The sequence below is a fragment of the Tyto alba genome, unplaced genomic scaffold (assembly GCF_018691265.1).
Source record: "Tyto alba isolate M040663 unplaced genomic scaffold, T.alba_DEE_v4.0 Super-Scaffold_45, whole genome shotgun sequence".
Lineage (NCBI taxonomy): Eukaryota > Metazoa > Chordata > Aves > Strigiformes > Tytonidae > Tyto > Tyto alba.
This window is the reverse complement of record NW_024881321.1, coordinates 35,437,375-35,452,271: the sequence shown is the minus strand read 5'-3', so window position 1 is coordinate 35,452,271 and position 14,897 is coordinate 35,437,375. Positions and strand designations below refer to the sequence as shown.

The window sequence follows — 14,897 nt, the reverse complement described above, 5'->3', positions numbered from 1 at the left end:
AGGCAAGGACTAGAATAGCAAAGTAAGAAAGAGATCTGGACTGGAAGCTGATGCTGCATGACTGACAACTGATAAACCCCAGTTCACAGCAAATGAGGACAATTAAACCCCCTACCTTCTACTAGTTACCCATCCTTGACTTTATTCTGAAACCAGAAGGTAAAAGAGCACATTTTTGCCATTCCTCTCATCTGACCCTTCCACGTAGATCTCTCGGGAGAGGGAGGCAGCTGAAGGAGATGCACTGCAGCGTTTGTATTCTCCAAGAACAGATCAAAGTGCGGTTGAGGAGTGCAGCAACAGCCACCAGTAAGTGACCATGTAGCCAAGAGTTACCTACCCTAGTCACTGCCCTTTCCTTGGGAAGGACTGTTTTTCCTAACACTTAGGCACCACAAAGAGAACTAGTCAATGTTTTTTTGATACCTCTGCTTTTGCAATTTGATTTGTGGCCTGTTGCCATTTACCTCTATTTACATGCTTATTGTTGTCCTTTATATTACTTACATGACGTAGATATCAACAAACAGGGCATGATAATGCCATGAAACATCGCATAAAGCTTAAACCAAAGCTACCAGGAGGGGTTTTGGTTCTCCTTGGCATAAATTTCCTATTTGAGTGGGTGACATAGCAATATCATTACAAAGCAAGCCACAGTTATTCAGAACACTGACATTTTCTGCACTTCATCACAAAACAGCTCAGTTCTATTTCATCTCTACTCAGGTGAAACTACCCAATACACTGATGCATCTGAGAAGTGAGTGTGGGCCCCGATTTCCAGCCAATTAATTTGTCACGGTCTGAGGCACACATGCTCCATGTCCACATCGATGCATTAAGTAGCCCCGTGCCCCACAGCTTGACCGTCTGCACTGTTTCGCTGTCAGGGAGGTCCCGTGCATGCCTGTTGCTTGGGCTAGGAAGCTTTCGTTTGCTTTGCTTCAGCAAAGATGTTTTGGGGCATGGTGCAGGAGTTAGCATAACGTAAAGACCACAGGCAGCTTCTGAAGGGTCACCCTATTTTGGAAACTAAAGAGACTAATTACCAAGGCTAATTTCTATTATGGACATGGACTGACTGTGCCAGTTGACCGCATGGGCAGAGAATACACCTGGGACTCTGCAGTTTACTGTAAGGGACACAGCCAGAGAGGAAGCAGCCTGTGGGCTTTAGTAAGTTAAGAGATAACAGATGTGCTGGCTACCTCACGGGCATGTACAGAAGACAAAAGATTTGGGTAACTTTCTACCTACTCTTTTCTACCTGCTCTTCCCACACACTGGCAAAGCACCTCAGGAAAACCCAGCTTCAGGCCCACAACGCAAGGGAAATGCTTCAGTTTCCCCATTCGCTTCCTTCTTCCAGCCAGCGTCACTTAAGATTTTCCAAGTGTCATGCAGAGACGTTTGGGCCGTTTCCAGCAGACTGTTTCTCCGGCTGCCGGCTCGGGGAGATATGCAGGCTTCCCATGCTCTGCGGCCCCAGCGGCTATTCCCAGCCCTGCGCGGGAGCGGCATTCCTTTCTGCCCACTCCCTTTGCCGCTCTCAGCCCGGGACACGCCGGCAGCCCTGGTGAGCAGCTCCGCTCTCCTCCCGGAGCTGTTCCCCGGGGGTCTCTGCACATGTGTTTGGGATGCCATGAGACTCGGACCAGGTGGTTGGACATCAGTTACGCGGGGTCAGGGAGGCTGCAGCTCGAATGTAAAAATGCCTTTCCTCATCTGTTTGCAGCACGCCCAGGGATTGCACAGGCAGAGCAGTAAGAACCAACACTGTGCCGTGAGCGAGGCACACACGAGCGCGACAGGGAAAGCCTGCTAAGCTTTCCCAGTTTCCCGCCCCAACCTGAAGAAATGATTCTGCTCCCCATGGCTGCAAGGCGCAGCAAGTGTGGGCAGGACCTGACAGCGGAGACTCCCGTGGTACAGGTAGTGAATTGCCAGTTTGTACAGATGCTTTTTTTTCTTCTCTTTTTACATATATATATATATATATTTGTGTCCCCAGTGAAAAGCAGAACATAAGACTCTTGAGCTCAGAGCTGTGCTTTGGGACAAGGCTTAAACCAGAGGCAGTTTGTTGTTTTCTAATGGTACAAACAAAAAGAAAAACAAAACAAAACCAAAAAAACCATTTGCAGAACAGGACAAATGGAAGGGTTTGTGCTGTATCCAAAATATTTCACTTTGCCTGACATCCCTTTTTTGTATACAGTCTGATCATACAGTCAGAAGGTAATTTTGACCAGCAAAGAACCTTTAAAAGCCTGTGAAATATAAAGGAAAAGTAGAGTTGGAATAAAGAATTTATTACTTGGCTCCACCAACCAATGGCGAGAGGAGGTGTGGGCATGATCTGCAGCTAAGACCTGCCAAAAATAAGCCAAGCCCTATTTATCCAAATGATCGTTACTTGCTGACTTCAGAAAGCTACTTCAAAATAAAGGTTGGGATCATTTATGAATAAATAGGACGCCAAAAACATCGCAGTAAGTGTACATCCTTGGCAACCGATCTGATCTAAATGTTCTTCTGATCTCGCAGGTCTAAAATAAAAATAGAACTAATTGATAAATTCATGTTGAAACTAATTTTCTTTTCCTTGACAAAAATTCCTTTTGTGAGGAATGTCTGCTCTGTCAGCAGAACAAAAGACAAATAACACTGCCCCTTCAATTCATGCAGAAGGCTCTGGTCAATTTTGAAATCCTGTCCCGGCCCTCCTAAAACATGCTAATTTGCCCCAAATTTCCACCAGAATTTAAACTCGCACCTCTGCTTTTCCAGTGCACACGTTTCCCACCCCCCGGCCGGCCGCCTCTGCCGCTGGCAGCGCCTCGGGCCCGGCTCCCCCAGCCCCCCGGATGTGGGCCAACGTCCCAGCCTGGCCTCGGCCCGTCCCCATCCCCACGGCCCTTCCCAGCCCTCCAGGGCTGTGCCTGGCCCTGGTGACCACCCCTGGGCCCTCCGGGTGCTGCAGGGACGTGCCAGGAGGGTGAGGACCCTGCCCACCTTCCCACCCCGGCCTCCATCTCCCGTCTCCCGTCTCCCCTGCCCGCACAGGGTAGCACCTGCTCCAGATTTTCTCTAGCCATCACACAGAATTGCCTAAATTCCGGAAACAGTACCGCGAGCTCACAACTCAAAGGAGTCCTAGTGAAAGTGTTGCTAGCACTTGAGAATGATTTCAAGGTTCAAAAGTCATAAAAGCATGATTTCCCTATTTGCACAGAAGAATTAGGAAGGGGTTTCAGCCAAGAAGAATGAGAAGGACTTGACGCTCATGGCCATTCAGCTCCAGGGATGGTAAGCCTAATATCTGCTTTCACAGCTTTTCTCTCCTCCCGTGCCCATGCCTCCCATAATGGAAAAGTGAAACACAGCTGAGGAACCTCTGAGTCTGATCTTTACCTTCCTCCTAAATTTAAATACAATGAAAGCCACTTTCCTAATTGCCTGGAGCTTTATTCTGTCAGCAGGATTTTAAAACAGAGTAAATCCTCAACAGTAAAGTTCATGGAGCCTCAACACTAGACTTTATTGGGGTGAGACTCAGAATCTTGGTACAACTGACATGCTGAGTTTCAGCACACAAAGTCTAATGGCAGTCTAATGGGCCCTGGGGCTGGCCTGAGCTGGGGGTCAGCCATGGCTGTGCCCGGACACAGCCCCTCAGATGTGGGCCAACGTCCCAGCCTGGCCTCGGCCCGTCCCCATCCCCACGGCCCTTCCCAGCCCTCCAGGGCTGTGCCTGGCCCTGGTGACCACCCCTGGGCCCTCAGGGTGCTGCAGGGACGTGCCAGGAGGGTGAGGGCCCTGCCCGCCTCAGCCTCCATCCTCTGCCTCCCAGGAGCAGCACCCTCCACCGCCACTGAGGAAACCACGTCCGCATCTCCCTTCGGTCACAGATGTACAAACTGAAACACGCGTGTTCAGAAAACGCAGCAGCCTCGTGAAACCCCGCTTAACCGCTGAACAGGGGAATCCGGGCTGCAAAAACGCGACTGAGCTGAAGCACGTGCTATTGCTCACGCCAATGCAAGCCTGCTCATCAACTTCTCTGTGAGAGCTCTTCCCCTGCTACACATCATTTCTAGGGTCTGAAAACAAGGAGCTACCCTTGCACGGTCGTGGTGCACACCAGCACCTTCAGCTTCCAAGCGGACAAAAAAGGGCACGTGAAAATCAACAGTGTTGGTCCTTAGTCACTCAGAAATGTTTGCATGATAAAAATCACACACTTTCACTGTGAGCTGAGTCAACTGCTGCTGTCAAGTAGCTGCTGCCATTTTAAAGAAAATAACTGTTGAGAAACATCAGGAAATACTGCAAATTTCACTGTGCTTTTTGCTCCTTAGGAGCAAACAAGGTACTGCGAATAGTGCGAGGCATTAGTTTCCTAAGGGAGAAGGGGTTAGAGAAGATAAGCTGCCTTCTTTGGCAAGCAAAGATATCGCAACTGTAAGCTACTAAATTAACTTTGAACTCTCCCAAGATCTTGGATCAGTATAATACAATATGAAGAATGTTCCACTCCTTGACCAATTTTTGGCTTGGAAAAACAAAAGCAAAGAACTAATGAAGAATCATCTGGTTTCAGACAAGAAATTCATTACTGCAAAAAGAAAAAAAGATCCGCTAATACAAACTGCTCTGAACTACTGAATTAAAATATATATAACAAGTGTGTTTGCTTATACTATAACTGAATAAGCCACAATGCAGCTTTACATTTTGGGCAAAGCAAATCTACTTAGACTTATGAATCATTTTTTGCACAAAATTTAAAAAATACATGGTTGGTTTAGTACCATAATACATAAAGACTTCCTGTGGTGCAATTACTACACAATAAAACCCAGATGTGTTACTTTAAAAGCTCAGGGAAAAGCGATGCTGGATTTTTGAAACTGCTTCAGCTACTTTTGCAATAAGGTGACAAAAATAACAAGATCATTTCATTACATGATAGTTTACCTGAAACTTTGTCAAGTTTCTTGTCTCTCAGTATCAACATTTTAACTCCCGAGAAATACAGGAAACTGACAGAACTCTGTCTCTTCTACCAACTGCAGCATGACTATATGATATGCCATTTAATAACTCTAAAAACCAGAATTACTCCAAATATATTTTTTTCAGACATTCAACGAGCATGCCTCTGATCTACTCACAAGAAAAGAGTGAAAAAAGAATCTGTGTGTGGCTTTGCACTGAGAGATTAAAGAACATGGACACACATGGGAACCTCCTCATTGCCAACTCCAGGGAGACACACTATATTGCTTTTGGTGTAACCTGTCTTTGATCCTTGAATGGATAACTTGAACCAGTGTTAGGATATGACTGTATACAAAGAACAGTCTCTCTAATCTTATCCACACAGACATAGCAGAAATGGCTTTTAAATAAATTGTCCTAGGAAGAATGATTAATTAATAAGAAATTAGGATAAGTATTGGTTTCATAAGCATGGCAGCAAAAAAGAATTTCAAGGAAGAATTTGAGGAATAACAAGGGAAAGAGACATTTAAGGAGGCTCTCTGACTGTAGAGTGGAGCAGACAGCATACAGGAAAGAAAGGATAAGAAATAAGGTATTTAAAGCTATGGACCATGACTACATTTCCACGTATGCAATACCTGCAGTGAGCATGGTAATCTGCCTGACATCATATGATGATGACAGGTAAAATCCTGGCTCTGATAAAAGAAAAGATAAAAAATCCCGCTTGGGCAGCTGTCCTGCTGCCTGTCTACAGCATGATGCACACTGTGACCCTCATAATGGAAACACCACTGCCAGATCAAGGCATGGCTGCTGGTATTGGTGAAAGCACGGGGTTTTGCCTTATTTAGCTGCCCAGATGGCATCTCCTTCACTCAGGACTTTTCATAGTTCTTTTACAGAGCCGCCCCTTCTTCACAGCTCCATGACTGAATGTAGAAAGTGTCTGCTCAGAACTATCCAATAATTGTTTCATGGTTCAAAGAAATTTTGAATCAAGTGATCAGATATGCTGGGTGGCTCCCTAAAATGATGTTTTTTTGCAAAGTATCATTATTCTGTCCAATTTACTTACGGAACGCCACACTTACTCAAAGATGAGCTAAACTGTACACTTACTTAAACAGACATAAAGAAGCCGTGTCTGCCAGTGTGAAAATGCCTCAAATGAAGTAGTTCTAAAACAGGATTGTGATGAGCTATTTCTGAAGCACTGCACAGGTAGGAAGTCTAGGATTTCCAGGGAGAGATGGATTCACTTTGCATGCACTAAGTAATGTGGCAGAAAAAATTGATACGTCAGATTGACAACTCACTCCTAGATCACCCGGGCAGTACATATGCACTATTACATTCCGCACACTGTGATCCTAGTGCATACATTCACAGTGGACATGCCCAGCAGGATGGGCCACGTGGTTACTCCACCTTGGCTTCTTTCAGCCTGGAAATTCTGGGTTAATGTAGAAAATCCTCCTGTTTCAACCAGACAAAAGTTTCCAGATGGAATAAAACAGTACACATCTGGGAAAACCTGGATGTAAGATAGACACAAAGCATTGACACATTTTAATTTAGAGCAATAACTTAGGCATCCATGTCAGCAATCTAATTTCACTATGAAGTTGATGGTATAAAGAAGTACATAGTACTATTGATTTTATCCTCTCTTTTTAAGGATTGTTGCTTCTCCCCATTTAACACTATTCCCCCTAATACATCCCCTTACAATGTCACAGAAGTCAAGAGAATTATACCTCATGCACTACTTTGACTCTATTTTCTTTCTATATAAATCTCTCTATATATCTATATCTGTTTTCCTTTTAAAATGTCAGTTGTGATCTGTTACTCGTAGTTATTTTTGCAAATGTTATTCTAACTTCTTCTCTCCCAGTTTTCTTTCTTTTATCTAACAGCCATTCCCTTCTTTCCTGGCATTCCATTGCTCCCACCAGAATATAGCTTGGGGGGAAAAAAAAAAAAAAAAAAAGTAATTTTCAGTAAGGGTGATTTAAAAAATATACTAAAGGGGCATCAATAAAGTAATCAAATGTTACAGAACTACTTAGGAAGAAGTGTTCTTTGAGAAAGACAAAGAAAAAAATCAGGATTAGCAGAAAATACATTCTCTCTGAAAAGAAAAAAAAATCCAATAATTATATTTTGGATGCAATACAGCTGCAGGGATAGAAAGAGGGAAAAGAAATCTGCAAACTTGGCTAAACTTTGGGTAGTTAACACAACTTATTTATTTAAACCACATGAATTCTTAAATCTACAATTTAGAGTAGATCCAAAGTTATTTGAGGCCTTTAACATCACTAGCCAGTGTATGTCAAAAGTGCTAAAGATAACTGGGGCCTGATCCACTCCATTTGGCTGTCTCTCCTAGTATTTCCATTCAGGGACTCCTCTTAGTTCTCTTCAAGCCTCTAACCCAGTATCCTGTCCTCTTGCCAGAGACACCACTTCTTCTTCCCCAGGCCTCAAGATATCCTAAACACCCTCCTTCTTCTTCTTCCTCTCATTTCTTTCTCTGCTGAGAAACATCCGTCTCCCTAACATCCAGCAGCAGCCTGCCAGGCAAGACTTCCAGTCAAATGGTCTGAGTTCCCCTCTTTCTCTCTCCCTCCTTCCTGGCTTGCTCCTTAATCTCATTTTAGTTTCTTCCGATGTGCAATTTCACTCATTCACCACTTCTCTCCAGCAGCTGTAACTCATTCACATACATATACGGCTGTCAAGCTCAGCAGCTATGCTTGTCTCATCACAGGCAGAACCGTGACTTTTCAGATCTGGTCCCAGAGACTTTAATAATTCATAACAGTTTTTTTAATCCAAACTAATAAAACACTTCATTACATTAGCACATTAATCTCTGTAACAAATAGTAGAAGATTCAGTGCGACAAGCAGGATTACAGTATAAAGCATACCACTGCCAGCAACCCACCTGCAATTACTCAGGTGCTGCTGCTTCCCACGCACGCCTACTTTGTCACTTTGCAAGCACACACGACCAGAGCTGTCACCGCAAGGAGCAAGCCCACGCCTCCTTCCACCTCCAAGCCGCCTGCTCCCAGTCCCGTGCCAGCCCAAGTTTCTATGAATACAAGCGGTGATCTGATCCAGGCTAAAGTTAGCTCTCACCTCTTTTCTCTTTTGGGGTACTGATTAGTTTAAGCAAGTAATTTTCCAATTCAGTTCACCACATGACTACAGAAAGACCTGTGCTGGCCAGGGGAAGGGAGTGGCATATGGGTAGAAAATGGGATAACTATTTCGGTGGCAACGCAGCTCTAATTTTTCATGGAAACATGACCAAACTTCCTCATTCACATTCACTGGGGTGTTTCATCTCCTACACAGCCACCACCTCAGGAGCTGTTAAATCAGTGAAGTTAGACCTCCACGCAGGCCAATTTACTCTTCCAAGACACTCTGGGAAAATCAGCACGTGGAGATCCAAGCAGCCATGACCAGGCTGCATCCACTAACCAAGGCAGCTCGAACACCTCTTCGGCGTTCCGCTACATTAACGCCTCAGCCTGCGGTCTCCAAGCAAGAACCTGAAGGAGAATGAGTTAGCCCATGCTACAGCTAAAGCTCAGGTATCACGCTACGCACGTTACGGTACGACTCCATAAAAAGAAGAGTCAGAGCACACATGCCACCGTTTTCTGTCCAGTGATCCCAGTGATTCCATCACTGGGCCTAAAGCACTTGCACTGCCACCAGCCTGCTCTGGTTTCCATAGCACGTGGTAATATCACCCATTTAGCAGAATGGTGTTTCCATGAAAACATGGCAAAGAAAAGCAGCACGTGACACTCGAGGTCCTCGCTCGTGTCCCCTCCCATGGGAACGTGGGTCCCCAGCCTGCCGCCTCTCGCTCAGCCACGATGGGGAGAGACCAACCAGCCGTGCAGATCAACGGGCAAGCTCTGTGTGCCAACTGCAGCCTGAGCGCAGAATTATCATGTGCCGCAACACTTGCGGCAAAAGCCCTATCGCTTTCCATTCCTGCATGTATTATGCCATCTCACCACAAAGATGTAACCACATCAGACATCTGTAAGGAGTGCAAAGTCATAAAAAAAGCAGCGGAAGTTGCAGACAGGAGGATTAAAATACAAGTAGGATACCTGTTGAAAAAACGTAATCAAGGTCCCACTTGTGCATGACCACAAAGCCTTACTCACACTTGGTGGCTGAGAAATGCAGCCACAAGACAAGTCTTAGCAACCTTTCAGTCCGCTGTATTCAGGCCTGATCTAAAGCCTACTCGCATTAATGATAATCTTTCCATTAAATTCACCAAGCTTTGTAACAGGCAAATGTTGCACTCCTGTATATGTTATCTCACACTTCTTTCACATCCTTGTAACAGTGACCCAAGAGTTTACTAACTTCTGCTTCCTTCAACACCTAGCATCCAACCACCTATGTAGCCAAACTTACTGATATTAGGATTTAGCGATTTAATTTATACATCCATTTATTTATAAACATGCCTCTGTTTTGTAAAAATGAGCCATGGCTTCAACTTCTTATTTCTCAGATGAGGTCTGTACTTAACTGAAGACATTTCATCTGCAGGTTTACTTCTCCAAAGTGTTCTCTGGTATGTACAGCACTGCATTTCTGGTGTTTTGTCTTACAGAAATTAAGAAGTTGTGGGGCTTGCTCCACTATTGCTTTAACAAATTACCCAATCTGAGCAGAAGTACCAGCGGAATACTTCAAACAACCTGACGCTGAAGCCTTACGCTTCCCTGCTTAACATCATTTTGTCGAAGGCAGTAATCTGTAATGCTTGCAGAGATGATTTGTTGCTTGTTTCTTTTAACGGAAGGACAGATAAGCCATCTGGCAAAGAAAGAAACGCAGTTCCTCACTTTCTGGTACCAAGGAAACTGCTTTTTCCTCCTCTCCTCAGTAAAAGCCATAAGACGTTTTACTTACGGCGTCCACTTTGACGGCTGACAGCACGACTTCCATCAGGATCAGCAGAAGCCCCAGATCCCTGCGGGGAAAGGTGAATAAGCACGATATTGTTTTAGGCTAGCACAAACCAAGCACGTGACGGAACTCTGCGGTTCAAGGTGACCACACGACTTTTAAAAAGAGTTATTTCCAAAAGAAGCCTGCCGAGCGGAATTACTTACTGCCGAACAGAGCCACTCGCGCTGGGGAGCTGCGAGACGTCCATCTCCGCTGCCTCCCTGCCCCGGGGGCTCGGCTCAGGGCCCCCCCCGCCGGACAGCCGCCCCTGCAAGGCAAAGCAGAGCCCGCACGTAACGCCGGTCCCGCCGGCGGAGATCTCCGCGCCCGGCGCCGCCGGGGCAGGGAGCGGCCCCACCGGCCCGGGGGAGGGGAAGGGAAGGGGAAAGGGAAAAAAGGGAAAAAAGGGGTGGGGTGGGGTGGGGGGGGGTGCCGCTCCGCTCCCCGCAGAGAGCGGCGGCGTCCCGCGGGGGCGCGTTACCCCGGACGGGCCGCGCAGAGCCCGCGCCCCTCCCGCCGCCCGGCTCCGCGCCCGCTCCGCACCGTTGCGCGCCGCGCTGCCCTGCCCCTGCCCTGCCCTCCCGGGCGGCAGCGGCGGTGTGGGGCGAGGGAAGCGGCGCGCCTCCCCCCACCCCCCCCACCCCCCCCCCCCCAACTCCGCCCGCCTCCCCCCCGCGCCGCCGGCCTGCCACCCACCCGCGGCGGGGAGGAGGAGGAGGAGGAGGAGGAGGAGGAGGAGGAGGAGGAGGAACGGCGGCCGGCGGGGCGCGGGCGCGGGCGAGGTTGCGCCCTCCCAGGGTCCCCGCCCGGGGGGAGGAGAGGGGGCTGCCGCCGCCCATCGGTTACGGCGCGGAGAGTCCCTCGCCCCCGAGGCATTACAAGCGCCGCGGCCGCCACGGAGGGGAGAGCCGCGCATGTGGGGCCGGCCCCGCGGAGCAGCCCCACGCTGAGCCGCCGGCGCCACCGCCGCCCAGGGACCGCGGGCGCGGTGCGGTGCGCGGCAGCATGCGGCTCTGCCTGGGCTTCGGGCTGCTGCTGAGCGCCGGGCTCAGCGCCGTGTCTGCCGCGGTGAGTACGCGGAGGGGGGGGGGGGGGGGGGGGCGCGGCGGGTCCCCCCGCGCCCACGCGGGACCTTCTCCCGGGGAGGCGCGGGGACGGGACGCGGCGCGGCGGATACACACACACACATACACATCGCATCCCTAGTGTCTGCCCCCCCGCGCGAATTGCGTGGGGCCTCCGCTCTCGGAAAGGTGGAGCAGCCAGGTGGGCTTGGCGGGGATGCCCGGCTGCCGCTCGCCGGCCCTCCGCGGGCGCGGAGCGGGGCGGCCGGCCCCGCGCGTGGGGCCCCGGGCTCCCCACGGGCTGGCGGTGGGGGTCCGGGCTAGCGCCGTGGGACGGGCCCCGCCGCGCTCTCGCACTCCCACGGCTCGCCGCGCCGCTGGCGGGGGAGGGAATATAAAGCACGCACCCACCCGGGACTTAAAAGTAGCAAGCTGTGTTTCCACGGTAAAAAAAAAAAAAAAAAAAAAAAATCAAAAAGGGTAAGCTTTTGTAAGGGAAAAAACCCGAGGTGGTTTGGTTGCTCGGGATTCAAAGTGCCCCACTCGCCGCCTTTGACCCCCACGATGGGCAGTAACTAGGCTCGGGGACCAGGAAAAGATCCTGATGTTAATGGTTAAAATTGAGTTTTGGCACCTTTCCCGATGGAGCCAGATTCAGTCACAGACATTTAAAATCGAAAGCATGCAAGTAGTCTGAAAGTTTTGCTCGGGGAGCTAATTTTATCACTGAGATATTAGCTATCCGCTGTCCTTAAGTTAAAGGACTCTGTTTCCTGGCGCTCCTGAGGTATTTGTCTCGTTCCTTCTGTACCTCTGAGTGAAGGGTAGTTGACATAATAATTTGGAATAGGTCATCTTTTCGTGTCTCCTTGGTTTCTGGCATTTGATTAGGTTGATGCTGTAGTGGTGAAATTCAGGGGTGCAGCAAACTCTTCCGTAGCCACAGGCAGATGGATTTCTGTTGTGCTTCCAGCTATAAATGCAACATCCTGTATTAGCATTTTAATCAGTAAAAGAAGTCTGGGAAAGGGTTATTTCAAACTTTTTCTGCAGTTTCAGATGAAGTTCTATAATGAATTATAGTTATCTGTGTTTGACCATGGGGATGGTATGTATGCCTTGAATCAACTGAAGAGAAGCACTGAACATCTGATGTCTTATCTCTTGCTCCTAGGCTGATAATATCAGGCTCACAGTGATTGCAGTAAATCACTCGGTGATGCACCTCTTAGTCAATTCACCCATCACTTGGCATTAAGCTGATTAAACTGTATTCCTTTCAGCGTATAATTAATTAATTAAAATCTTTTAAAGTAAGTGATTCACGTTTGAGTTCTGAATTTGGTATTCGTAGAGGTATAGGTGTCTGTCTGTGAGATATGTTCCCATCTGGTGATATAAAGTGAAGTCGTTGGGTAAACCGTGACTGTCGGTCAAATACAGAAAACTATGCAGGGAAGAGGTGCTTAATAAAAGAAGATACAAGCTTTGGTATCAGTTGCACAATTTCAGGTCTTCTGTAGGCTCTGCTTTAGAAATGTCCTGTATGTGGTGGATAAATAGTTTTCTTCAAATCAAAATTCCTTAAAATGTAAGCTGGAGCTGTTAGTTATATTATGAGGTTATCCCCAAAATGAACAGTTCTTTCTATCCTGTGCTGACTGCAGTTTTACAGTTCCTCATCACCACCGCTGGGAAACACAAATGCGCTGTGGAAGTTGAGCTGCCTTAGATAAACTTTCGGGCGCACATGGGTGGCCTTTCAATCAGTTCAATTCTGTTGACATTGTCCCTGGCTCCACGCTGTTGCCTGTCACTAGCAACTGCCGGGAAGGTGGTGGACACTGCTGGTGGCCTGCGGCATACCAGGCGCGGGTGGTGGTTGAGGGGCCTCTCTCCCGAGGCCCTCGAGCCGGGCCGATGCCTCTGAGGGGTTGTGGCTGGGTGGTGTGATCCGCTGTACACCTGGGCAGGACCTCGTACTTCTGCTTTTGGAGAGCTGGCCCAGGGCTCACATTGTCCCCAGATGAACACGTTCCCACTGTTTGCATTTAAAGAGTTGTCGTATTAGCAGAGGACTGTGTGGCAGGGGGGGTTGTATGCAGTCCTGTTTGTGATAGGCTGAATGGAACAACCGCTTTTCTGCAAAAACAAATGATGCTTGTTCTTTCCTTCCCCAAAATAGCTTGTATTATCTATATTTAAAAAACCCCCAACCCTGTATTTTTGCAGCCACAGTCTTGTGATGTTCTTAATTGCCTTGCGGCCTTCATCACAGAATTGCTGAGGCTGGAGGACACCTTGGAGATCATCTAGTCCGACCCCCTGCTCAGAGCAGGGCCAGGTACAGCAGGCTGCTCAAGGCTATGCCCAGCTGGGTTTTGAATATGTCCAAGGAGGGAGACTCCTCAACCACACTGGGCAACCCGTGCTAGTGCTCTGTCACCCTCACAGTAAAAAATGTTTCTTCATATGTGCATTGTGGTCGCGCAGGGGTAACTAATAGAGACTTGAGATGGTGCCTGTGAATGCAGAAGTAGCAGAAGCAGCTCGTGCTGTGCCAGTGGTGGCGATTCTACAGTGTAACAGGGCTGGCAGAGTGAAAAAATGGTTTTTATCACTGACATGTTTGTGATTAAACACATACAAGGAGATTTGGAAGGACAGGTCTCACAGAGGCATTTGACGTAGCAAAGCCAGCCTTGAGCCAGCTACTGGCAGGATCATGTTCCTCAGTACAGAAAAGGGAGCTGCGCCGTTGCAGCTCCCACCGGTTGTAATGTGGCACTATAAAATCCATCCAGATGTGGCACTGGAAGCTCGGTGGTTTTTACATCGATCAGTTATAATCAAAATATTAATTATAGCCAGTCTGGGCTTTTGTGCTGTTCTCTGTTCTTCTCAGGAGATTCATTTTCAAATTATAAGGAGGGCAGAGTGGAAGGCAGGGCAGTAGGTTAAGATGTTTCCAGGACAGGCCGAGAGACTACTCCCACAAGACCGTTACAGGAGAAGCTTGTTTTGATGTATCTCTGCAGGGGCTCTCATTTCTGACACTCTTCAGCCTGCCATTTCCTTTGAAGAAAGTCAATTTCCTAACATTAGTACTGCTTGGTTGAGAGATGACAATGCCATGGAAATCCCGGTTTTGTGTTTCGGTACCTTGTCGGTGCCGCTGCAGCGCCAGTCCCTGTGCTTTCTGCAATGGAGCAAAGATCTCCTGTTTGCGCTCGAGCCCTGGGGCAAGTCGCCTTCCACACAAGTGGGCTGGCTGCCACGTAACACCGGGGGAACGGAGGAGATGCTCGGCGATGGGCTTAGCGGTCTCTCTGAGTTCCCAACCCATCTCCCTTTCCACTTTTAGTGTTGGCAAAACGGGAGCCAGGCCAGGGCTGAGAGCAAGCTCTATCCAGCTACTGGGAGAAAGCGGGCCAAAACAGTGGTAAAAACATGCATTTTTTTTTCCACAAGGGCAATGCTGATTCCACCAGCGCTTTTGGAGCTGAGCATGTGGTGGCAGCTGGGGACGCACTGGTGGGAGGCCAGGAGGTTCCTGTCCCCGTGTAAGCCCCGTCTGAGGAGTGGTGCCCCGTCCGTGGCCGGGCAGAGGCAGCTCTGCTGTGTCACCCTCACACCTTCCTTGCATCGCTTCTCCTATTTTTAAATTGTATTTGGGGTTGCAGTCTGACACATGCAATTCTAGGCCAAAAGCAAAAAAATAAGTTGCTTCCAACTAGTCTGGATAATTTTTCTGTTCCTTTTTTTTTTTGTTTAAAAACATGTCTTATTGAGATGAAGAAGTACAAGGCAGATA

General features: G+C 48.3%; 2 protein-coding genes across 3 annotated transcripts in view; one reads left to right on the top strand and one right to left on the bottom strand.

The window, feature by feature from the left end:
* COL4A2 (collagen type IV alpha 2 chain) overlaps window positions 1–10,578 on the bottom strand; it is a 148,833-nt gene extending 138,255 nt beyond the window's left edge. Inside the window, exons 1-3 of one of the 2 annotated variants that reach the window (XM_042806020.1) lie at window positions 10,563–10,578; window positions 10,184–10,287; window positions 9,981–10,041 (exon numbers count right to left, since the gene is read on the bottom strand). In XM_042806020.1, coding sequence (XP_042661954.1) covers window positions 9,981–10,041; window positions 10,184–10,227 — 105 coding nt within the window. In that variant the 5' untranslated portion in view covers window positions 10,228–10,287; window positions 10,563–10,578. Of the gene's footprint in view, window positions 1–9,980; window positions 10,042–10,183; window positions 10,375–10,562 lie in introns of those variants that run through there. The other variant, XM_032997068.2, reaches the window with a different exon arrangement.
* Window positions 10,579–10,792: 214 nt separating this feature from the next.
* Window positions 10,793–14,897, top strand: part of COL4A1 (collagen type IV alpha 1 chain) — a 128,757-nt gene continuing 124,652 nt past the window's right edge. Inside the window, exon 1 of the mRNA XM_042805978.1 lies at window positions 10,793–11,087. Within this exon, the coding sequence (XP_042661912.1) occupies window positions 11,025–11,087 (63 nt within the window). The 5' untranslated portion in view covers window positions 10,793–11,024. The remainder of the gene's footprint in view (window positions 11,088–14,897) is intronic.